This window comes from Arctopsyche grandis, unplaced genomic scaffold (assembly GCF_051622035.1).
Source record: "Arctopsyche grandis isolate Sample6627 unplaced genomic scaffold, ASM5162203v2 HiC_scaffold_167, whole genome shotgun sequence".
Taxonomy (NCBI): domain Eukaryota; kingdom Metazoa; phylum Arthropoda; class Insecta; order Trichoptera; family Hydropsychidae; genus Arctopsyche; species Arctopsyche grandis.
The window spans coordinates 21,584-48,249 of NW_027518484.1; the positions used below are offsets into that span (position 1 = coordinate 21,584).

Below are 26,666 nucleotides of genomic sequence, written 5' to 3' on the forward strand. Positions count from 1 at the left end.
TATATGTTTTTTATTGAAACTGTCAGTTTATCAACTTATGGATTTTTAAAGTTTATTAAATGAAATAATTTACACATTTTTTAATATTTTGTTAAAAGATTTAAATAAAGAGGGGTACAACCTGTAAATTTATACGTAAAAATTCAAACAAGATATTTAGCTACAAATATTTTGACTTTAAAAGTATTGAGAAGGAAGATTTTTGTTCAAAGGATTTAATGACATAGGGGTAACTTAACAATTTTAATAAAAAGTTGAGAATATTTTTAATAGAAACCCCAAGAACTGCTAGAAAAACTGCCAATGACGTGGTTTTCCCTAGTTTTTAGCTATTACTAAAATATAATTAAATTTGGAGATTTGAGGAATTGGCAAAACAAATCCCGAAATATATTTTAATTACGAAAAAATGTAAATAGAAGATAATCACAACAAGAGTATTATAAATAGCTAATATCCAACCGTTAATGACATAGTTTCAACTTTAATTACAATTGTTAATAAAATTTAATGGCATAATGGTAACTTTAATTAAAATGTATAACAACTTTTATTTTAATTACGAAAAAAACTAAATAGAAGATAATCACAACAAGAGTAATTATTATTAAATAGTAATAATCCAACCGTTAATGATCTGGTGGCAATTTTATTTAAATAGTAATAATCCAAACGTTAATGATATGGCGTCAACTTTAATTAAAATATATAACAACTTTTATTTTAATTACGAAAAAACTAAATAGAAGATAATCACAACAAGAGTAATTATTATTAAATAATTATAATCCAACCGTAAATGATCTGGTGGCAATTTTATTTAAATAATTATAATCCAACCGTAAATGACATAGTGGCAATTTTAATTAAATAATTATAATCCAACCGCTAATGACATAGTGGCAACTTTAATTAAATAATTATAATCCAACCGTTAATGATCTGGTGGCAACTTTAACTTAAATTATATCTTTTATTTTAATTACATAAAAAAACAAAATAAAAATTAAATCCTTTCTTTATTTTTAAAGCCACCTGTTCTAAAACCTCCTTTTTTCAAGAGTTCAAAGTCCGTTTCTGGTAATTCGCTGATCTTAAGATTTTCTGCTTCAATCTTTAAATCAATTGCTGCAATAGCCAAATTTACTTTTTGATTTTTGCTTGCAAATGATGATGAGCATTCTACCTTTTTAGCATTTAAAGCTTCAATTGAGTCTTTTAGATTCTCCATATTTGAAGGGATTGCAATTCCGTATTTCATTAATTGGGTCACTAAATCGATGTTCATAGAAAAAACGTTAGATTTTATAATTTTACTAATTGTAAAAATTAAAGAATCAAAAATTTTAGGGTCGTAAGCACTTTTTTCCGAAATTAAAGTTTCTTTTTCATCTTTTAACTGTGAAATCGCCTTCCTAAGATTTTCTTTTTGTTCTTCTAAACTCTTCTGAATTAATAACTCACCTTCAAACTTAGCAAATTCCTCTTCCATTTCATGAATCTTCTCCCTAAGAGACGTTCTTGTTTTAAATAATTCATCCCTTTGTAATTTAAGTGCATTCAATTTAGTTTCAACTTTTAAAATTTCAGGCGATTTAACTCTACTAGTTTCAGATATTTGATTTAATTTCTCTTTTAATCCAGCAATATTAGCACTCCTTTCATTTAATTTAGTGTTAATATCAGTTAATTTACCTTTAGATTCTTTAATTAATGTTTCACAATCTTCAATTATTTTATGATTTGCTTCATTATCAGACATTTTAATTTTCTGTATTTTCAAATCGGACATTCTGTTATTAATTTCCATTGTTTCTTTTTGAGACAAACTTTTAGAAATCAATTCTAATTCAGCCTCATCTAAAGCTTTGTTAATTTTTTCTAAAGTATTTAAACCGTTAGAATGATGATCCATGGTAGATCTTAAAGCACTAATTTTATTCTTTGATTCATCAATAGTAGAAAGTAAATTATTCTTTTCACCTTTTAAAATATTTTTTTCATCATTTTCTAAATGTAATTCATTCAAAATTTTAGATTTTGGACTGTTACTTCTTTCATTTGCAATTAAACCGCTAAGAGTTTCTTTACATTCATTAATTTCAGAAGTTAAAACTTCAATAGAATTTGAAGATTGTTTTACTTGCATTATAATCTCTCTAGCACCAGGAACCATTTTTTTTCTAATTTCAGGCTTTTCGGTATTTTCAGATTTTTGCATGTGAGGGGAAGAAAATTCAAAAAAATTTATTTAGAGAAGAAAGGAGATAAAAATTGAGAGGATAGAATAGAGAAAAGAAATGAGTGGATAATAAAGTAATAAGTATTAGAAGGATAGAAATGTAAAGTGACATTTGAAACAGATTGTTGTAAGTGAGGTATCTGTAAAAATTATAGATTAAAGTGTTACACAATAATTAAAAAGCACAATACAATAATTATGAGTGCTGTACAATAATTAAAAAGTACAAAACAATAAGATACATTAGTGGTACACAATTACCATAGTAATCTACAATAATTAAAAAGCACGATACATAAGTATGAGTGTTACAGAATAATTAAAAAGTACTTTACACAAGCATAAGTGTTATACAATAATTAAAAAGCACGATACACAAGCATAAGTGTTACAGAATAATTAAAAAGTGCTTTACACAAGTATGAGTGTTACAGAATAATTAAAAAGTGCTTTACACAAGCATAAGTGTTATACAATAATTAAAAAGTTATTTACACAATGCCCATAGTAAAGCCCATTAATTAAAAAGTGCTATAAAGTACACACGAAAGTGTTAATTTTACAAGAAATAATTTAAAAGTGACACACAATATTATAAAAAGTTAAATTTTGATGTAAACATGTGTATTTATTTAAGTATAATATAGATATCCAACTATTAATACTAAATCAACATAAATTAGACCGATACGGTGTCAAAGCTATCTCCCGGGGTAATTTTTTTTAATTATTTCAGAGAACTCTTCAACCTGCATCGTAAAGTTGACTTTTAAATGCCGATTTGCAAGTTTTTGTTACTCGGTAAGGACTTAAAAACAACCCCGCATTTTCTGAAAATCTAATAGCCACATTGCCAGCTAAATGTGGCTATTTTTACTTAAAGTGGGCTACTACAGATATTCTGGTAAATTAATAAAATCTTTCTAAGAGGAATAAAAAGAAAAGCTCAACACTATTTAAAGATGCTTTCTATTGTGTTTGTGTTGAAAAAAGAGCAAATGATATTTCTTCCAAGTTCTTGGGCCAAACTTAGATCGAAACAAGTGATTTGTTTAACGCATCAGCACAAGGAGGTTGTCAATTTTCTCACAGCTTCTACGGGGATAAAGAAAATACACCCAACTAGATTTCCCAACCGCCTTTAAAGTAATACAATTAATAGATGGTATCTCTGTCTGGAGTAATCTCTGGTTAAATGGCTCAGTTAAAGTGTCTAAAAGACAAAAAAGAAAAGATGATATCTTTGCCAGGAGTAATCTCTGGTTCAATAGCTGTTTGATATTGTCTAAAAGACAAAAAAGAAAAGATGATATCTTTGCCAGGAGTAATCTCTGGTTCAATAGCTGTTTGATATTTTCTAAAAGACTATTAATTATATTAGAAATTTATACAAATGTTATCTATTATAGTTGAATTATAGCTAGTTATTCTACTACTATGTTATAAGATACGGATTTGAGATTATCTTTGTCCGTTATAATTAATTAAATATACATAAAGTATAAGTTTTTACATTTCATGTTTGATATTTAAAAGATACACATGTAAATCTTAAAACAACGAAAAGGGGCTTCTAATTGTTTTTTAAGTATTTATTTAATTTAGTGGCTGCTTTTTTATAAATTTAATAGGCTTCCACAGCCAATATAAGTGCCATATAACGAGAAATAAAACAACTAGACATTTTCACTGTTTATTTAGTCCTTAGTCACACCATTGCTGCCGTGTTTACTTCTTGCTCTTTATGTTATTTATTTTAATTAAATGCTGAACTTTGAGGTAAACATGGGCGCCTAATTAATTAACTTGAACTCCTTTATAATTACTTAAAAAGGAGTTCAAGTTAATTAACTGTCTTACTTATTTACAGTTGGATATATATTGTCAATTTTAGAACTTTCATTTATTGATTGCATGGGTAAATAATCCATGCTTTATTTTAAAGCAAAATTTTACTTAAAAATCTTCACTTAAGAAAGCAACAGAGTTACAAGATAACTCTACAGTTGCGACAATATATATTATACTAAAACAAATACACATGTGTTCCTCAAGCTCTTACTAATATTAAATACAACTTTAATTAATAAAATTTATATAACTCAATATTAATAGTTGGTGTCTTGTGTTATCGCAGAAGTTGTAACCACTTCATCATTAAAGTATTAAGTCATAAAGGGCATTTAGGGATTATATTAGTAGAGTATAACAGTAACCACTTCATCTTTCAAGTATTTAGGGATTATATTAGTAGAGAATAACAGTAACCACTTCATCATCAAAGTATTAAATCATTCAGTGTATTTAGGGATTATATAAATAGAGGATAATAGTAACCACTTTATCATCAAAGTATTTAGGGATTATATTAGTAGATTATAACAGTAACCTCTTCGTCTTTCAAGTATTAAGTCTTTGAGGGTATTTAGGGATTATATTAGCAGAGTATAACAGTAACCACTTCATCTTTCAAGTATTAAGTCTTTGAGGGTATTTAGGGATTATATTAGCAGAGTATAACAGTAACCACTTCATCTTTCAAGTATTAAGTCTTTGAGGGTATTTAGGGATTATATTAGCAGAGTATAACAGTAACCACTTCATCTTTCAAGTATTTAGGGATTATATTAATAAAGGATAACAGTAACCACTTCATCATTAAAGTATTCAAGTATTAGGGTATTATATTAATAGAGGATAACACAACAGTTAGATTATACTTACTTAACCCAATACTATTTCATTACTACCCCTGTTATATAATTATCTTTTAAACTTTATTTAAGCAAATGTAAATGTTATAATCGGTCAAGATAAATACCCGAAATGCCAATAAATATTTAAGTAGTAACAGTAAATGTCTTTTTTCTTATTACAGTATTTTAATAACAGTAATCAATTTGATAGTTTTGACATATTTTAATTCTTTTTTCAAAAAACTTATTAATAAATTGATTTTATAGTTTTAAAAATAGATTTATTCTTTATATTTGATGTGTTATTGTAAGTTTATTGTTTTAATAAACTTGGAGGGAATTCTTTAAATTTATTTATATTGATTTACCCTAATAAATGAAACATGAACCAATTAACTTCGATACTTTGGATTCAAAAGTGAAAAATATGCAGGCAGACTTTTTGAAGCCTTTTAAAGCAAGACCTTCCCGTCCCCAAGACGTTAACTGAAAATGTTGATTCTTCAGTAGAAACAATTAAATCTAAGGGACAAACAAAGACCTTCTCGTCCCCAAGACGTTAACTGATAATGTTGATTCTTCAGCAGAAACAATTAATCAAAAGGGACAAACAAAGACCTTCTCGTCTCCAAGACGTTAACTGATAATGTTGATTCTTCAGTAGAAACAATTAAATCTAAGGGGACAAACAAAGACCTTCTCGTCCCCAAGACGTTAATTGATATGTTGATTCTTCAGTAGAAACAATTAAATCTAAGGGGACAAACAAAATGATGTAAAACTATCCTTTGACTCTCTAATCGAATAAAAGACCCCACATTTAATACTCAAAACTTCATTTAAATAAATAGTAGGAGTTTGAGGTAAACACGGGTAATCATTAAAGTAATTATAAATAGTAGAAGATAATCTTCAAAGGAGACTTTATTAAAGTTAGATATATATATTATACTTAAATAAATAGCCTTGTTTACCCCAAACTCTTACTTAAAATAAGTTTGTGTTAACAAATATAATCAAAGCAAGGCCATTTATAAAAGTTGGATTTATATTATACAGTTAAATAGAATTTAATAACATGGGGGTAACTTTAACAACAATACTAAATACCCAGTTTACCTCAAACTGTTACTTAAAATAAAATTGGCTTAAAATGGTATCAAAGAACTTATAAATTTCTACAATTCACAAATTTTGGGTGTTTTTTATGTTGCGGCTTTAGAGTTCTTTTTTAGGGTTTAATAACCGAATTTTCTGTATTTCAATTATTGTAAAATTCTTTTGCTTTTAACCAATTGGAATGCTTTTTTGTAAAAATGCCGGGTAGTTTCACTTTAAATTATAAAATAAAAATATTCATTTTAATAAAAGCTTTTAATTATAATCCCTTTAAACTGTTTTTATTTAACAAGAATTCTCCCAATGTCTTCGTAATGTCTTTATTTCCCAATAATCCCTCTAATGTCTTCGTAATGTCTTTATTTACCAATAATCCCCCTTAATGTCTTTATTTAACAAGAATTCTCCCAATGTCTTCGTAATGTGTTTATTTGCTAATAATCCCTCTAATGTCTTTATTTGCTATTTTTTCTCCTTATGTCATTATTTACCAATAATAATCACTTTATTTTTAATGTGAGCCCAGGCTTTGCTTTAAGTTAAATATCTGCTTTACTCTTTTATCTTTAGTTAGGGTTGATCCTCCTTTTCTTCTTTTCCTATTCTTGTAATCTTTTATTTGCTAATCCTTCTAATCTTCTATTAAAATTTTCTATTCACTTAATAATTAACTCTTTTTGTTAAAGTTACCCGCATGGCATTAAATTCTAATTACACATTTCATTATTTGTTTCAATAATACTTTATTTTGTTTAATCCATATTCCTTTTTATTGGTTGTCTTGTTATTTAGAGTTGGATATAATAATACTATTCCACATGTTTACCAGAAACTCCTACTCGTTTACTAATTCTTTAATTCTTTTTATTGGTTGTCTTGTTATTTAGAGTTGATATATAATACTATTCCACATGTTTACCAGAAACTCCTACTCGTTTACTAATTCTTTTTATTGGTTGTCTTGTTATTTAGAGTTGGATATATAATACTATTGTACATGTTTACCAGAAACTCCTACTCGTTTACTAATCTAATATTCCTTTTTATTGGTTTTCTTGTTATTTAGGTTGGATATAATAATACTATTCCACATGTTTACCAGAAACTCCTACTCGTTTACTAATCCAATATTCCTTTTTATTGGTTTTCTTGTTTATTTAACAAATCATTTTAGTTTCTCTCATTTCTAACCATCTTGTAAAATTAAGCATGAATTTTATTAGTCCTCCTTTTATTTAATTTTTTGTTTGTTTATTTGTTTTTTGAAACAAATAATATATACTTTGATTGGCTTTTTCTTTATTCTCCTCTTTTTTATTTTTTTTATTTTTTCATTTAAGTAATTTTTATACCCCTTAAAATGCAGTTTAATCGTTCATTCAGTGCTCCTCCAGTTGATGAATTTATTCAAGAAAGTGAAAATATTGAGTTAACCGATATAAAGAATGAAATTATTTATACTAATTTTTATAAAAAAAATAAAAATCCAAGATTAGAACCCCCTAAATTTGAATATAAAACACTTACAAATTGGTCTACTGAATACAACGATTTTTTAAGTAGAGCTTTTTCTGAAACAAAAACTGCTGTAGAAATGATAGATTTGGAATTTCCAGATTCTGGTAGTTGTTCAGAATTCTCTGGAAAGAGTAGAACTACTACACCCGTTGGTAATATGACTTATGAATTACCAGATTTAATTTTAAAAAGTGAAATAACTACTTTTACTATGCCAATATCATGTTCTTCATTAAAAATGAACCAAATCCCATATTAAATGATATAAAAGATTTTTATAATACAATGGGATTAGAAACTATTTTTGATATTTCTACTATTTGTGTTATTGTATGTAAAGATCAAGAAGGCTCTAGATATATACAAAGTAAAATAGATGAGTGGAATAATGAAAAAATTTCTATATTTTTTGATCAAATTATTAATTCTTCTTTAGATTTAAGCACAAATTTATTTGGAAATTATGTAATACAAAAATTATACCATTTTTAATGAAGATCAATCTTATAATTTAACGGTAAAATTTTTTGGTCACATTTATGAATTATCTTTACATGTATATGGTTGTAGAGTAATTCAAAAATTAATAGATCATATGGATGAAATAAAATCAATAGTAGCAGAAATTGAGTGTAAAATAGGGGAATTAATAGCAAGTCCTAATGGAAATCATGTAGTACAGAAATGTATTGATAAAGACATAGATAAAGGATTTTATTAAGGAATTTGAAAATGATTGTTTAAATCTTTCACAACAAAGATACGGTTGTAGAGTATTACAAAGGTTATTTGAAGTATGTACAGAAGAAGAAACATGGAATATTTATTTAGAGATAATAAAACACATAGATGTTTTAATAAATGATAAATATGGAAAATTATGTTATACAACACCTTATAGAATCAACTAGTAAACTTAGAGATGAAATATTTGATCACATTATTAAAAATTCATTTTTATTAAGTAAAGACAAATTTTCATCAAATGTAGTTGAGAAATGTGTAAATAACTGCTCTAAAGAGCAATTAGAAATACTTTTGGAGAGTTTTCAAAAATTCCTGATGGTGTAAAACCTTGTTTATTTTATATGTGCACTGACATGTATGCAAATTATGTGGTTCAAAGATTTTTTGATGTTGCAGATGAAACATTAAAGTGTAAAGCAAAAGCAATTATAAAGCCCTTTTTAAAGGATATGAGATCCATCCCATTTACAAAGCATATTCTCACAAAAATTATTTGAGCTGTAACAATAAATGAAAGTTTTATAAATATTTAATTAAAAATTTTATTAGTTTAAAGGTAAAAAAATGTAATTTCCAATGTATTATAATTAAAAATAAGAAGTTTTATAAATTGTAAAAGTTACCCCTATGTCATTAAATTCTATTACATGGTGGAGAATACCCAAAGAAAGATGACGCCCAGGAAGCTTGCCCTGGAGGTTTATAAAGTAAATAAACAGATAAGAGACCCTCAAGGGGTGAAGAAGAGAAGAAGGCCCTCCTCCTTATGAGTGTCAGTGAGGATCTCCAGCTGGAAGATTATGAATTTAGAAGAAAAAAATTTTAAAATTTCATTTGAAGAATTGACAGCTGAGCTAAAGAAAATTGTGGAAAAGGAGGAGAAGCAAAAAAGAAAAGGGGAACAGTTGGAAAAACTGGAACTAGAAGCTGCCAAGCGTAACCTTGAATGGAAGAAACAGCAGAAAGATTGCGCAAAGAAGGAAGAGAGCAAGCACAAGACGAGGAACGACAAAAGCTGGCTAAGATTAAGGGGCTTTTGAGAACCCAGAGACAAACGTATGGGAATCAATTGAGGAGTATACGAAGAAAATCCAAGGTGTAGGAGTAGGACTGGAACTTGACATGATCCAGGCAATTATCGCCGGAACATGTTTGGATAAGTTCAGTAATATTGATGCGTGGGCTGAAGGTATCACGCAAGAAGAAATGCTAATGAGGACGATGAAGGCAGACAGGATAGTGGGTAAAACACGATCGTTTGGGAGCCGGACATCAAAGGCCTCGGGAAGACCTCAAGTAGACAGTCGTAATAAACCAGGAATAAATTCAGGTAATCAATATTTTGCGTTAAAAAGAATTAATAAGAAAGTATGTGTTAACAATAAAAGTAATAGTTGTAATAAAGATATTAATAAAAGTAAAATTAAAAAAGATAATACTAAGAAAGAGCCTTAAGAAAGAAAAAGAGGCAACCGCGTTAGACAAGTAAATGAAGAGCTAATATGCGAGTTATACCCAGAAATTACAGATTTGGAGATTCCAAACGATGGGTATGGAGGGGAAAAGTGTAAAATAAATAGCGCCCCAGATAAGATAGTAAAAGCCAAACCTACCCATATCAAGAAAGGGTTAGAGAATAAAGTGAACGACACAATTAACAACTACTTGGCAAAAAATATATAACGAAATCAAAATCGGAATGGAACAATTTAATTAAACCAGTGATTAAGCCAGATAAGTCAATTAGACTTTGTACAAATTTGATGGCTCTGAACGATATCACGGAAGCAGATGATTATGCCTTGCCAAAAATCGAAGAAATTATTGATAGTATGCAAGGAAATGAATGGTTCACAGTTTTGGACTTAAAAGACGGCTACTTCCAAATAAAATTGGAAGAGAGTGATGCACACAAAACAGCATTTACAATAAATCATCAGAAGTATGAGTGGAAAAGGATGCCTATGGGATTCAAAAACGCACCGGCTATTTTTCAAAGAATTATGGAAAAGGAATTACAAGAATGGTTATATAAAGGATGTCTAGTTTATCTAGACGATATAGTGATATACGCAAAAACTGCAGAGGAACATGACAGAATACTGTTTGAAATATTGGATAAATTTAATAAAATTAACTGAAAATTAATCCGAATAAGATGCAGCTGAGGAAAAAGCAAGTTAAATTGCTAGGGATGACAATTGATGGCAATGCAGTATTAATGCCAGATGATATGAAAGAAAAAATATTACAATTCAAAGGCCGAGCACTAAAAAGGAACTACAAAGATTCCTTGGAGCAATAAACTATCATAGAAGATTTATTGATGATTATGGAAAAAAAACATCAGAATTATATGAACTACTAAAAGTAGATAAGACAATGAAAGACTGGAAGATAAACATACAGCAGCATTTGAGCAATTACAAGAAGATGCAATAAAGAAATTAAGAGATACCATCCAAATTATGAAAAAGAATTTGTCTTAGAAACAGACGCATCCAATACAGGATTAGGCGCAATATTATATCAATGGAGCGATACAGGTGAAAAACAAGTTATTAAGCCTATAGCAACAAAGTTAAAAAACTCTGAAGTAAATTGGGGAATAACCGAGAAAGAAGTATATGCAATTATATGGGCTATTGAAAAATTAGATATGTATCTAGCAGGAAGGAAATTTACAGTGATTACTGATCACAAAGCGGCTCAATGGATAAGGACAAAAGAAGATTTTGGAAATGCAAGAATACAGAGATGGATGGAAAGAATCCAGGGATATGACTTTGAAGTCATTTATAGAACAGGGGATGAGATGTATGAGGCAGATGCCTTATCAAGGATATATAAAGAGAATGAAGAATTAAAACCAGCTACAGAAAGTCAAGAAAAGATAATAAAAGAGTTACATGAGGAAACGGGACACAGAGGTGTAGATGTAACAGAATATGCAATTAAAAAGCAATATACCAGTTGGGTAAAGATGAAAGAGCACATAAAGGATGTGATAGCAAATTGTGAGACTTGCATTAGGAATAAAGTAAAAATCAAAGGAGGTAGTGAATTTATTGAAACTACTAGGAAATTAGAAAAAGTGGGAATTGATATATTGGAATATAAAGAACAATACATATTAGTAGGTATTGATTATTACACTAGATTTATGTTGGCCAATAACTTAAATAATAAAACCGCAAGAGACATAATTGATGTCCTTAAAACTTGGTTTAGAAAATATGGTAACCCAGAAGAATTAATAATGGATCATGGAAAAGAGTTTAACAACAACATGATGGAAATGTTATGTAATGATAGAAATATTAAGATGCATGTGACTTCAATAGATAACCATCAAAGTAATGGTAGAGTAGAAAGACTGAACAGAACATTAAGAGAATTTTTTAGGAAAGAAGAAAACAGTATGTCACTAGATGAAATGGTAGGAAGAGCGGTGGCTAGATACAACAGCAACCTGCACTCAGCAATTAAGATGAGCCCCGAAGAGGCTTGGGAATGTGACAGGGAAGAACTGAAGATGAGAAATAAAAAGAGAGGTCCTTATGCGAAAGGATTCAAGAAAAGGTTCAGAGATAAGTTTGTAAGTGGACAAACAGTAGCAATTAAAGAATTGCCTAGTCACAAAGAAAACCAAAGATTTGGAGAAACAGGAAAGATCCTGATGAAAGCGGGAAAAGACGCTTATTATGTTAAAAAAGATAACAAGATTGAAAAAAGGATACACTCGGATATAAATTTAATACCAGTGGTCTAAAACGGCTCAGGAGCCTTGCGGGGGGATGTAAAAGTTACCCCTATGTCATTAAATTCTATTAACATAAATATTTAATTAAAATTTTATTAGTTTAAACATATTCTCACAAAAATTATTTGAGCTGTAACAATAAATGAAAGTTTTATAGATATTTAATTAAAAATAAGAAGTAATATAAATATTTAATTAAAAATTTATTAGTCTAATGGTAAAAAAATGTAATTTCCAATGTATTATAATTAAAAATAAGAAGTTTTATAAATATTTAATTAAAATTTTATTAGTTTAAACATATTCTCACAAAAATTATTTGAGCTGTAACAATAAATGAAAGTTTTATAGATATTTAATTAAAAATAAGAAGTAATATAAATATTTAATTAAAAATTTTATTGGTTTAAAGGTAAAAAAATGTAATTTCCAATGTATTATAATTAAAAATAAGAAGTTTTATAAATGTTTAATTAAAATTTTATTAGTTTAAACATATTCTCACAAAAATTATTTGAGCTGTAACAATAAATGAAAGTTTTATAGATATTTAATTAAAATTTTATTGGTTTAAAGGTAAAAAAATGTAATTTTCAATGTATTATAATTAAAAATAAGAAGTTTTATAAATGTTTAAAATTGTAAATAAAATTTAATGACACAGGGGCAACTTTAACAAATAAATCTAATTAATTAATGATAATAATAAAACCAAAATAGCAGTTTTTTCTTGTTAATTACTAGACTACTGCAAACTGTTTGTATTACAGTATAAATAGAGGATGTTGGCAACTATACGACAATAGATTTTGGAGTTTAAATGGAGATTTAAATTTAAAAAGATATGTTAATACCATTCCAGTTTCTTAACGGTTTACTATTACATTTTAAAATATAATTTAATAAATGTTATTGAGAAAAGTCCCTTTGTATTATTGAAATCATTAGATTCCCATTATTATAATAAAAAATGCGTTATAAATTACATAATAAATAAACTGTTGAAAAGTAAAGTTGTTACACACTAAGTACATTGTTAATGGACCCTCTTGCCAATAATCTTTATTCTGATTGATATTAGAGCTAGTAATTATAGTCGTAACAAATATTCTGATTGGTATTAGGGGGCTGGTAATTATAGCAGTAACAAATATTCTGATTGGTATTAGGGGGCTGGTAATTATAGTCGTAACAAATATTCTGATTGGTATTAGGGTGATAGTAAATGTAGTAGTAACAAATATTCTGATTGGTATTAGGGGGATAGTAAATGTAGCAGTAACAAATATTCTGATTGGTATTAGGGGGATAGTAAATGTACTAGTAATATGTTGTGAACACGTATATACATGTGTGTTTATTTAATTATATTAGTATTGTATTAATAATTAGAGCTATAGCGGGGACCTATAAGACGTTAAGGGGGGTTTAATTGATACTATTTCAACAATAATAGCCGAAGATAATCAAAACAAGAGTATTTATTAAATAGTATTAGCTTAAATAGCTATAATTTAATCTTGTAAGTTGAAGATCAATATAACAAGTGTATTTATTAAATAGCTATAATCCATCAATTATTATTTTAAAGTTACCCAAGTGTCATTAAATTCTATTTACACAATTTTAAATCAAAAAATACACATGTTTGTCATAAAATATAATTTATATTCTGATTAAAAATTCGCATTTGATATATTTCAATAATTAAGAGATGCCGCAATATTTGAAAGTTTTTTATGGGAATTTCCATCACCTATTAAAATCTAACCTTTCATTGATTATATAAACGTATGGTACTACCAAGGCTCAAATAGGGCAGTGGAGATCTCCCCCACATCTTAAATTTGATAAATAATATATTATTTATCCTTAATATTAAAGTCTTTATTTTAAATAAAATTTTGACACGATTTAAAATTTTTTAGCACTTCAACATAGAAAGGAATGAGATAAATAAAATGATCGGTTGCTTATTGAATCAAACTAGAACTTTCGATTTAATTGAATAATTAAGGGTGGGTATTTGTAATAAATATGTACAGGCGAAATCACTAGACCCTAAGAAGCCAACTGAGGCACTTCATTCGATAAAAAGAAGAGGTATCGGTGGGGGCTTTATTATAGAGAAGTTGAGGGACTAATAATGATGGTCACGGATAAGTTGGTGAACTGTTAATGACACCTACAGGGAAATTGAAGAGCTGGTGATTTAACAGAAATACACTCTGTTAAACCTTAGAATAAAAGTAAAGCAAGCTTTAAAACATTTTAAATAATACTTTTTCTAAAATATTAATAATTTACTTAAAACTTGGGCCACTTTCTGGGAGGTAAAAAGCAAATAAAAGCGGGTTCTTATTTGCTTCACACTAAAAATAAATGTTTTCTTGTTTTTAACCCTTTTTTTAAAGTGTTTTTAATAATTTTATCCCATGGTTTCAAAGAATTTTAAAGAAGGAGAAATAATCTGGGCCAAATTAAATGGTTTTCCTTATTGGCCTTCTAGGATAGCAAGTAAAAGAGTATCAAAAGAATTGAGGGACTTTAAGGAAGAGAAGGGGGTAGCTGTGTTATTCTTAGGGAAACAGCTTACTTACGGACTTGTAAATGAAAAGTTTATAAAAAACTTTAAAGATAACTTAAAAGAGTATAAGAACTGCAAGGGAAATAAAAAAGAGCAGAAAGAGTTTAAAGAAGCATTTGAAATGGCAATGAAGAATTCTAAATTTGAAGATCCACCACTGGAGTTAACAGAAGAGGACAGACCGATTAAGAGACAGAAGAATGCTGTAAAGCAAGAAATAAGTGAGGAGTCATCGGACGGGAGCGATAAAATTTCAAGTGAGGCAGGAGAAGATGATAAATCGAGAACGAGTGACGACGAAATTGTTGAAGATTCAAATGTGGAAGAGGAATCTGTAGAAGATGACACCGTTAAAGCGAGCAGTAGTGACAATGAAACTGTTGAAGAATCAAAAGTGCAAGAGAAATCTGTAAAGGGTGACTTGGCAGTGGAAGAAGGCACTGTTAAAGCGAGCAGTAGTGACAATGAAACTGTTGAAGAATCAAAAGTGCAAGAGAAATCTGTAAAGGGTGACTTGGCAGTGGAAGAAGGCACTGTTAAAGCGAGCAGTAGTGACAATGAAACTGTTGAAGAATCAAAAGTGCAAGAGAAATCTGTAAAGGGTGACTTGGAAGTGGAAGAAGGCACCGTTAAAGCGAGCAGTAGTGACAATGAAACCGCCGAAGAATCAAAAGTGCAAGAGAAATCTGTCAAGGAACAAAAATCTACTGAAGGCAAAAAGCGCAAAGGTGGGATGAAAGCTGAATGTGAAAAAGAACAGAAGAATTTAAACAAATGCGCGCGCCAATCTAAAGGCAAAAAACCTGAAGATAAGACAGAAAAGCATAGTTCTGAAGATAAAAATAACATGTGTAATGTCGTTGAAAAGAAGATTCTTGAAACTGGTGAAGGGGAAGAAGATTCTACTTCTTTAAAAGAGTCTGTGGAGGTCGATGCAGTAAAAGTCGATGAATCGGCTATGGGTCAAAGCAAAGATGACATAAATATTGAGAAAACAGCCGCAAGTCAAAATGATATCAACAATGGGGACTAAATTAAATTTCTTTTATTAACCGCTTTTTATATTAATTTTCTATTAAACGTGCAAATATTAGCACTTCAAATAATTTAAAGCTTCAAGGGGCTCCAAATATGTAAATTGGATATTAAAAACATACTTAAAGTGTTTACCAATGTTCATTTTTAACTCTCACCTGGGCTCAAGGTCAATGGGACACTTAGTCCTAAGGCTAGCCGAGTTTCGGCAGAGGGATTAAGCTGGCATAAGGGCCGTGGGGGTTTACGCAGCAATGCGGTTACCCGACCGGGTTACAGAGAAACACACGAAGAAAACTAACAAGTATTAACAACTACAGCTTAAATAAATCCGACTATTTTTTTTTAACTCTCACCTGGTATAATTACTTGGATTAGGCGTTTTTAAGCCACTCTGATTTAAAAAGACCGTTGTTATGTTTATATTCAAGGTTTATTAGAAATATTACAATTGAGCAATGTTCCAATAATTTTAAAGGTTGAATTATAGCCAATGCTATTTAATAAATCCGTTTTTATGATTATATTCAAGGTTCAATTAGAAATATTACAATTGAGCAATGTTCCAATAATTTTAAAGGTTGAATTATAGCCAATGCTATTTAAAAAGACCGTTGTTATGTTTATATTCAAGGTTCAATTAGAAATATTACAATTGAGAACTTTCCAATAATTTTTAAGGTTCGATAATAGCTATGTGTATTTTGTAAATATTCCTATTATGATTATCTTCGACTAATATTACTCGAACTACTACTAATATACTAAAATTCAAAAAATCAAATTTGTGGCAGATAATTTTTAAACTAAATTAGGTACTTTTGATAACTGTATTAAATAGCAGCATAGAACATTTTCAACTTTTCAAAAATATTTTCTAAAAAAAATTATTAAAAAAACAATTTATTTATTATCCCATAAAAGGGCCAACACAAGAAATTATATTTCTATAGCCAAATTTAGCACAATGGATTGGCGTGTTTTTTGTGTAATAAACACCAGTACAATTATTAGAAGAATCACTTTTATCCCAAAGTCTAACTGAATTATCGGCACTGGATGAACATATTATTGGGCTAAAGAATGAAAATGAAACAGAATAAACTGTAGATTCATGCCCAATGTACTTAGAGAGTATTTTGGCAGAATCAATATCCCATAATATTACTGCCTTATCTTTTGATCCTGAAACTAGATATTTTCCACAGTGTGAAGTGTCCAGGCAAGTTATTGTATCACTGTGACCAACAAAAGATCTCACCATTTGTGCAGTTTCAATGCTGAACATTCTAATTTTATGATCGGAAGACCCTGTAAATAAATAATTACTGTTTGGGTGGAATTTGGTTACCGTTACATCACTTAATGCATTTAAAATTAACCTTTCCGGCTTGTTTGATTTTGTGCACCAAACAATTGTTTGTCTATCTGCGCTACCACTTGCAAAAAAGAAATCGTTGGGTGCAAAGTCAACTGTCCAAACGGGAAATGTGTGTGCTTTATAAACACAAATGGTTTTAAATAAATCTAAAGACCATAGCCTAATGGTTCCATCAGCAGATCCACTAATCAAAAATTTATTGGACGATGAAAATTTAATGCTGTAAATAGGCCCAGAGTGCCCTATAAGGCGTACAACTTCACCGGCATCTACCATTTTGTCATCTTTTCCTTTTATGTCAATTTTACTAAGTTCTGAAGAATTTTTTAATTTTCTTAATTGGTTTTTTGATAAACTGTGGATGTCGATATAGGAGTCATTGTATCCGCAAGCAAGGAGTGTACTGTCTGGTGATATTTCTGAGCATGTCATTCCCTCATAAGTATTTTGTACTGTGTAGCAGCAGATTGAAGGTAAATAATTTTTATTTAAAGAGACTCTTTTACAGAGATCTTTTAATTTATCAATTTGTGATTTAATTTGAGACGGTGTAGGTTTAATTTTAGATTCAATTTTCTTAGATTCTCTTTGTTTCTTTAATTGTAATACGTAAGTTTCTAAATGATCATATTTATATTGCTCTGATGAAAGAATTGATTCTTCACATTCTATAGATACTAAAGATGTGTTTAAATCCAAAGGAAATGAATCGGTAAATGCATCAATTCCCATTTTTTTTTCTTCTGTTCTAGGACCACTTTGAGCTTTAATCTCCATGTATTGATTCATTATTTTTAATATGTAAATTAGATTGTTTTCTTCTAAAAAATTAATTAATAAATCATATGCATATCTTCCCATAATTAACATGTATTTATTGGTTCTAAAGCCAATAACAAGTGCATTCTCATGTAAGTGCTGTTTAGAATTCAAACTTTCAAATGATCTAAGCTCTTCTATTTTATCTGGAAATTCTACTTTGTACGTATCGAAAAAATTATTTGCCAGTTCTATTTCATCTTGTGCTACTAAATCCAAATAAATATGTAAGTAAATAGGATATAAAAGGGAGAGTAAATCATTTTTAAAAAGATCCAGGGAGTCCTCAACCCATGATTTCAGCTTAATAAAACTATCTTCCATTTTAATTTGGGTTGCTTCTTTATTTATTTTAGGAGATTGCATTGGAGGGGTGAGTTTTAGTAAGAAAAGAGGCAAATCAAAGGTTGGATTATAAGTATTTAAGCTAATAATATTTAATAAGCACCATTTTTAATGATTATCTTGGGCTTTAAAAGCTAGTTTTATTAAAATGCATTGTTTTGAATTTTTACATGGTAATCGGGTAAATTAAATTTTTAAAAAGTGGTTTTATCAATACATTGAAGGCAAAAATTATACAAAATCTATAAAATCAGATAATTTAACATTGTTTTCAAGCTTTATGCCTTGTATCATCGAATATAGCGTTGGCACTTTATAATAAAGTGTTAAAATAGTATTTAAAGTGGGAATTTAAGGTAAACACAAGTATCTATTAAAGTATATTTTATATATCTAACTTTAAAAAATTACCCCTAATGTCTAATAGGTCTTCAGATAACAACATAAAGTGTTAAATCATTAACGATATTTATTAAAAGTATATTTATAAAAGATTTTACTCCACTTTGGCAATAAAATAAATTAGGGAGTAAACACAGTTGTTAATTATAGTTTAAATGTAAAATTGTCTTAAACTGTTTCTTTACTAGTTGCTAACAAGTCTTTACCGACTTCTAACAAGTTGTCTCTGTCAGCTATCACATTTTCAGATTTTGATCTCTGTAAAACATTAAAATAAATACAAAATTACGTGGAATATTTTATCTATTGGCATTAATTAAATAATTAAAAAGTTTGTATTATAGGTAATTAAGCTAATACTTTTTTTCTTAAATATCCTTGTTGCAATTACCTTCGACTTATAAGGCTGAATTATAGCTATTTAATAAATATCCTTATTAGTCTATCTTCGACTTATAATGGTTGAATTATAGCTGTTTAAGCCAATACTATTTAATAAATGTTCTTGTTATGATTAACTTCGATTTATACGGTTGGATTAGGATATTACTGTGGTGCACTGTTAAATGATTTTAAAGGTTGGATTTAGCAATTTAATAAATACCCTTGTTATGATTATCTTCGACTATAAATATTTTTATTTTTAATCTAAAAGTAGCTGAAACGGGCTTAAAAATATTGCTGACATTTCTTGTTTTGTTCAATTTTTATGTCAATACAACATTATTTAATAAAACAATGTGCAGCAAAAGTATTTATTTTAGTTTTTAGATGACATTATCTTTCATCCTTGGGGATCCTCGGCTTTACTTCTATCTTCACTGTCTCTTGCAAAAATCTTTTTTTGGAAACTTCCTCCTTCGAGCCGCGTCTGATATCATAGAAAAGCTTACTAAAGTCCTCTTAAAAACTAGTGCTTGAAAAAAAAAATCGGATTTATTGAAAAGTGGTTGCCTACAGCAAAAAAAGAAGTTTCCTACAAAACTCTGGGAGGCCCCTATAGCATTTTTATCCCTTTGCCGACAGTCGGCTAGCCTTAGGACTAAGTGTCCCATTGACCTTGAGAAAAGTGCTTGAATTTATAATTCAGTAATAAGCGGAATAGCCATTTCACTCGTACACTTAGTGTTGAAATCCGGCTTTTTGTCTTCCCAGGCCATTACATATTGAATCGTAGTGTACTGAAAGTGGTTTTTTTAATTAAATATGTTAAAACACAATATTATCCTCAAATTCATATGCTCTCCTGCTAAAAGAATTAAATATTAACATGAGATCAACTAATATTTAAAGACGGGGCCAGCCGATATTAATGTTGTGACTTATATGTTGTTTTGTGCCATCGAAGATGGTGTAAGCTCTTCTTCATTAAAGTATTTAGCCATTCAGGGTGTTTATTTAAATTATATTAATAGAGGATAACACAACATATGTAAAAAAAGGGGGAAAGGACTTTTTCCTTATACCTTGCTCCTTAAGTATTTATTTAAATTATAGGCTGCTTTTATACATCAAATAGGCTTACTCAGAAATCATCAACGATCATATAAACTGTATGCCAAACAACTCTGTGCTTACCCTAGTCTTATTCAGACTAATGACTTATATGTTAAAATCTTTTTTTAGATAGATAAAACATTACCAAATATTTATGGCCGATCCTATTCAACAAAAAAGTTTATCTTTTCACATTTAAAGCTGAGAATAAAAAAATGTTACCAAAATTTATAGAAAGTATGATTTTAAGGTAAAACTAGGCATTAAGCATTATATATATCCCATTTCCATAAACGGGTTGCTATACTAATCGATACGATTTATTTAACTTGCAACGGTATAATGTTATGTATTTATCCTTTTTGTTATTTTTTTAATTGAAAAAAGGCTGTTTAAATTATCTTCATTTGAAAATCAGTGTGTTTTCGAAATTCTGTAAATATTATAGAGCGCTGTCCCGGCTTTGTTATAAAATTTTTACCCCTCAAAACTTATTTGCAATTTGAACCCATGTTCTATATAAAGCGTTTCATTCATAAGTTAAGTTTAAATCCTCAGTTTATTGGTCAGAACATCCAATTACTCGTCCTTGACTACCTTCTTAAGCATGTTGAAGGTACTTGTACGTCCTCTGGTTACATTATATCTGTTTTGAACATTGAAAAAGTGAGTGAGGGGAAGATTTTATTATCTGGTCAAATTGCTTTTGAAATTCAATATCAAGCATTGATTTTAAAACCAATCACAGGGGAAATTTTAGATGCTACAATTGAATCGATTTCTAACTTGGGATATTTTGCCTCTGTAGGACCCCTCTCAATCTTTATTTCAAATTATCAGATTCCCTCCGGTGTCCAAGATAAATTAAAAGACAAAGATTTGGTAAGATTAAAAATTATAGGAATTAAAATAGACAGTACGAAGGTATATGCGATTGGAACGCTTAACGATGATTTTTTGGGCGTCATATCATAATTAGATAAATGTTTTAAAAATAACTTTGTAAAAGCAATTAAATTAGAAATATTAAAAGTAAGAGTTTGAGGTAAACATGGGTATTTATTTAAGTATAATATATATATCCAACTTTAAATAACAACTTTAAAAAAAATTTAATTGGAAATGAGGAAAATTAATTTAAATTTATGAATAATAAGGATTATGGGTCAAGGCAGCTGTTTTTGTAAGAAATTCCGCTTTTCAAAAATGTTGGAAATATACATACTGTAGATATGCTGCTTAACTAAAATGTTATTTTTTTTTTCTAAAGCAAAGTTAGAAAAAGTAAGAGTTTGAGGTAAACATGGGTATTTATTTAAGTATAATATATATATCCAACTGAAAATAAATATATTTAAAAGAGGTTTACTGCAGATTCGATTAGATCTGAAACCAGATTTACTAAAGATATAACTGCTACTACATAAAATATTTGTTGAGATTAGAAATATTAATCTGACCGATTATAACAATATAACTGCTACTACTTAAAATATTTATTGACATTAGGTGTATTAATCTTGGCCGATTGTAACAATATAATTGTTACTACTTAAAATATTTATTGACATCAGGGGGTATTAATCTTAATTAATTATAACAAAAATTATACATCCATTGAGACAAATTGTTTATACATCAAAAGAAAAGAACCCCGGTGAACCGGTAACAATCTAGATTTATTAAATTAAGTTGGAGCTCCTTAACTGAAGGAAGCTCAATTTTAATAATCATTGAATTTGTTTTTTTTGCAAAAGAAATGTGAAAAAATGCTGTTGTGCTTAATTGTGGGGCTAATTACGAAAGCGTGCAAGAAATACAGAAATGAAATAATCGATGATCCTAAATATTGAATCATAAATCTAAAAATAGTTCTTAAGAAGGCTTTTAAGTGCAAATAGTTTGATAGGTGATTAGATTTAGTTGAAAAAATGGGCGGGTGCCAAAAGTATAGGCATTTAGTCCCCGGATATTTTAAACCTTAAATAATTAATTTTTGTATAAACGTAATTGCTGTGTTATCCTCTATTAATATAATTTGAATAAATACTCGCAATGATTAAATACGTTTTTGATGTAGGGCGCACGCCATCTTCGATGGCACAAAACATTAATAATATAAAAACAGTTGGATATATATCATACACTTTAATAAATGGCCACGTTTACCTCAAACTCTTAGTAAAACTATTAAAAAAAGAAAGTTTTTTTTCTCTCGTTTATAAATGGTCAGCCGACAATTTTAGAATATATTCTTTGCAATTGCTTTAAAAAAATGTCTAAAAGATAAATCGTAGCACCAATTAACAAGTGCCTGCCCACTACCAGAACAGAATCAGTTTAATATGAAAATATACAATGGAAACAAATACACACAATCCCTAAATTTTCACATTTTAAATCACTATATAGTAGATCTAAAGATCAAGGTGCCTATTAATTCTTAATTTAATTAAAACGTTTTTTATTAAGAGCAAGCTTTTAGTAATTAATTAGTAACTTTTCTATGGTAAAAGCAGAATAATACAATAAAGCGTTTATGGTAAACTTTTTCTGTATAAAAATTAATTTAATATTGTTAATCAAAGATAATAAAAACAAGGTCATTTAATAAATTGTATTGGCTTAAATTTCTATAATGCAAAATCTCTATATAAATTAAATTTTAAGGGTCTGGCTAAATAGTAATCCGTAAAAGCTTTTCCAGCAATTTTAATTTTTAAGTAATAAATAAATTTGTTTGTGGTTTAAAGATAGTTTTACTCTTTTTACTGAGTTGCCATTCCTGGTTTTTACCATAGAAAATAATTATGTGTTTGTAATTATTTAATCCCACATCTTACCTGGGAATTAATAAATAGAGTTTTAATTATTTCTTGAAAAATACGTCTTTAAAATAAGAATAGCTCAAAACTCTGCCCAACTTTTTCCACTTATTCTAAAAATTTTATAAAAATATGCCAAGTTATTATAAATGTAAAAAACTAGGAGAAGGAACATACGCTGTAATCTTCTTAGCTAAAGAAACTGTGGGGAGTAAAATTAAATTAATAAAAGAAGAGCCTAAGGATTTTATAAAGTATGTTGCTATTAAAAGAATTAAAAAAACAGAATATAGTACAGGCCAAGAAATTTCAGCTATAAGAGAGATAAAAGCTTTAAAAAAGCTCAGAAATCCTTTTATTTTAGAAATGAATGATTGCTTTATTCATAAAGATTTACTTCATTTAGTTTTAGAGTATTGTGAATTCGATCTTGAACAAATAATAAAGAGTAGTTCAGTTGTTTTATTGCCCTCAGATATTAAAACTTGGATGTTTATGTTATTATCTGGGTTATTGGAATGTCATAATAATTTTCTTATACACAGAGATATCAAACCAAATAATTGTTTAATTAAAAAAGATGGTACTTTAAAATTAGCAGATTTCGGTTTAACAAGAATTTTAGATTCTAATATGACTGGGCAGGCTATAACAAGATGGTATCGGCCACCAGAAATGCTGCTAGGCGCAACTTCTTATTCTTTCGCTGCAGATCTCTGGTCAGTTGGTGCAGTTTTTGCAGAAATGTTTCTAAGAGTGCCGTTTTTTGGTGCAGAAAATGATTTTCAACAAATTGAAATAATTTTTAAAGCTTTAGGAACTCCTAATTTAAATGATTGGCCTGAAATTAAAGAATTGACAGGATATTTTGAATTCGAGCAAATAGCTGGGAATTCTATAGATTTTTTATTTTCTGGCGCCTCATCTGATGCTTTGGAACTGTTAAAACGATTATTGTGCTATAATCCGTTAAAAAGGATAACTTGCAAAGAAGCACTACAACATGAATATTTTACAAATTTGCCCAAGGCTACACCATTAGGCAAGCTTCCAGTACCAACAGAGGAATAATTAATATGGAATCACAGAAATATATTACCTTATGCAATTAAATATTTTCAATGGTCTTTTATATTAATTAATTTAAGTACGGCCTGACTTGTGCCATCGAAGATAGCTTAAGCTCAACATTAAATAAGTTTTTAGTCATTAGAGGTGTATATTTAAATTATATTAATAGATGATAATAGTAAGCTCTACATTTAATAAGTATTTAGTCATTGGGGGTATTTAGGGATTATATTAATAGAGGATAACAGTAACCTCTCTTCATCATTTAAGTGTTGGTCATTAGGAGTATTTAGGGATTATATTAATAGAGGATAACAGTAACCTCTCTTCATCATTTAAGTGTTGGCCATTAAGGGTATTTATGGATTATATTAATAGATGATAACAGTAACCTCTCTTCATCATTTAAGTGCTGGCCATTAAGGGTATTTAGGGATTATATAAATAGATGATAATAGTAACCTCTCTTCATCATTTAAGTGTTGGCCATTAGAGGTGTATTTAGGGATTATATTAATAGATGATAATAGTAACCTCTCTTCATCATTTAAGTGTTGGCCATTAAGGGTATTTGGGGATATATTAATAGAGGATAACACAACACCCCCCTTTTTAAAAGCGTGGTGGGGGGGTTTTAAAAGAATACACTTTACACATATTAATAAGTTATCAGACACTTATTTAAATGTTATTTGAAGGCTTCTTAGATATTGTGGTTTGAGTATTTAGAACTATGCTTACAATACAAATGCTATCTTTACGTGTAGATTTTTCAACTTCTATTTAAACAACGCACTTCTTTATTTTTCATCGTCTGGTGATATGCTACCACTTTAAGGCACATTTATAAGAAAAAACAAAAGATACCTTATTATTTAATGAAGGCACCAACTTGCTTCGGTTCTGCCTCGTATTCGATTTAGTAAGCAAAGAAATATATAAAAAACGGTTACTTTATATTAAAAAATTTTAAATAATGCCATTAAAACTATATTATACTTTTTTCACAATGTTTATTATAGGAAAACATTACGCAAGAGTATTTAATCATAATTATTGTTATTTTTGACATTATTTCAACATTTATATTTAATTTATATGATGACTACTATTTTACTACTAATTAAATAACTCCTTGCTTTTGCTTTTTTATTTGATCCTAAATGAATACCATAAAGGAAAAGAGAACAAATATTAAATCATTTGTTAGAATAAAGCCAAAAGATAATGCTTTAATAATTCAAAACAATACAATTGAAGTTCTTAACAAAAGCAATAAGAATTTTATATTCAGTTTTGATAAAGTATTTGGGCCTCTTTCAAATACAGAAGATATTTTTAAAGAATTCATAGATCATCTAAAAATAGAAGAAAGCACTAATATTACTATTTTAGCTTATGGGCAAACGGGTTCCGGTAAAACTTTTACAATTTCTGGCAAAAATGAAAAGTTTGGTTTAATTCAGATGATTTTAACATTTTTATTTCAAGATCAAGAAATACAAATTTCATTTATTGAAGTTTATAATGAAAAGGTGTATGATGCTATAGATTCTAAAGAGAAAAATTTAAGAGAAAATAAAGAAACTTTTTATATTCCAGATCTCACCAAAAAAATAATTAAAAATATTGATGAATTTAATATTATTTGGAAAATTTTTATGAGTAATAGAAAAATACAAGAAACACAAATGAATATGCAATCAAGTCGTAGTCACACATTAATTAGAATAGAAACAAAGAAATTAATAATTAATTTGGTAGATTTAGCTGGTTCTGAAAATAATAAAAAAACAGGAAATATAGGAGAAAGAATGAAAGAATCAAAAAATATAAACACTTCATTATTTGTACTTAATAAAGTAGTCAATGCTATTGTAAATAAAGAAATGAGAATTCCATACAGAGATTCTAAACTTACACGTTTATTGAAAGAATCCCTTAGTGGCATATGTAAATGTTTTATAATCGCAACAGTAATCAATGAGGTGAATGATGGTGGCTTAACAATAAACACACTTAATTTTGCATCTAAATCAAGAAAAATTTTAACAATTGAAAAGCCAGTTTTCGAAGCACAAAAGATTGATTATATCAAAAATAGAAGCGCACAAGCAAAGCACTTAATTGTTTATAAAAATCAATCTGTAAAGGGGGTAGTTAAAGAAAATTTAAAAAATTCGTTTGAAAGCAACCAGATTGTAAATGATGAAAACACAGTAATTAAACAAATAGTTGAATTAAAACAATCAGAGCTTTCTATTAATGAAATAACTCTGGGGGAATATGTTAATCAATTGACTAACGATTCCAAACACACGGGAAATAAAATAATAAATCATGTGTTTGATAAGTCATCAAATAAAAGTACTGATTTAGAAATACCTGACAAAGAAAAAAAGAAAGAGGAGCCTGATAAATCTAGGAAGATAAAATTAGAAGCAATAGGTCAACTTGGAGATTCTTCATATTTCAATACCCCATTTAAATCCCAATATGTAACCGACTTTAATGAAGTTAAAATGGTTAGAAATGTTTCCAAGATTAAATCAGTGAATAATTCTTCCTTAATTGGAAAGAATCTTATAAGCAGTCAAATAGACATGACACCCGTTACAA

The 26,666-nt window shown here is 28.5% G+C and overlaps 4 protein-coding genes across 4 annotated transcripts; 2 read left to right on the top strand and 2 right to left on the bottom strand.

Annotated features, from left to right (window-relative positions):
• Nucleotides 1-1,006: 1,006 nt before the first annotated feature.
• Nucleotides 1,007-1,915, bottom strand: LOC143922033 (uncharacterized). The gene is made up of 2 exons (XM_077445312.1): nt 1,465-1,915; nt 1,007-1,272 (listed from the first exon to the last, which is right to left on the bottom strand). Exons 1-2 carry the CDS (start codon nt 1,913-1,915, stop codon nt 1,007-1,009), a joined length of 717 nt encoding a protein of 238 aa, XP_077301438.1.
• Nucleotides 1,916-16,617: 14,702 nt separating this feature from the next.
• LOC143922036 (uncharacterized) lies at nt 16,618-18,231 on the bottom strand. Its single transcript, XM_077445315.1, has one exon. It carries the CDS (start codon nt 18,229-18,231, stop codon nt 16,618-16,620), a length of 1,614 nt encoding a protein of 537 aa, XP_077301441.1.
• Nucleotides 18,232-23,108: 4,877 nt separating this feature from the next.
• Nucleotides 23,109-24,047, top strand: LOC143922034 (uncharacterized). Its single transcript, XM_077445313.1, has one exon. The coding sequence runs from the start codon at nt 23,109-23,111 to the stop codon at nt 24,045-24,047; it is 939 nt and encodes a 312-aa protein (XP_077301439.1).
• Nucleotides 24,048-25,513: 1,466 nt separating this feature from the next.
• On the top strand, nt 25,514-26,203 carry LOC143922035 (kinesin-like protein KIF22-A; the record flags this gene model as incomplete). The annotated part of the gene is made up of 2 exons (XM_077445314.1): nt 25,514-25,659; nt 25,777-26,203. Coding segments are annotated over exons 1-2 (573 nt in total), but the record flags the coding sequence as incomplete, so codon positions are not given.
• Between the last annotated feature and the right edge of the window lie 463 nt (nt 26,204-26,666).

What these genes read in the sequence shown, in the direction of transcription:
- LOC143922033 (XM_077445312.1), bottom strand. Translation starts at nt 1,915, where the DNA reads ATGGATCATCATTCTAACGGTTTAAATACTTTAGAAAAAATTAACAAA. An exon ending in GGAATTTGCTAAGTTTGAAG is followed by an intron (nt 1,273 to 1,464) that starts GTGAGTTATTAA and finishes ACATCGATTTAG; the next exon opens with TGACCCAATTAATGAAATAC.
- LOC143922034 (XM_077445313.1), top strand. Translation starts at nt 23,109, where the DNA reads ATGCCAAGTTATTATAAATGTAAAAAACTAGGAGAAGGAACATACGCT.
- LOC143922036 (XM_077445315.1), bottom strand. Translation starts at nt 18,231, where the DNA reads ATGGAAGATAGTTTTATTAAGCTGAAATCATGGGTTGAGGACTCCCTG.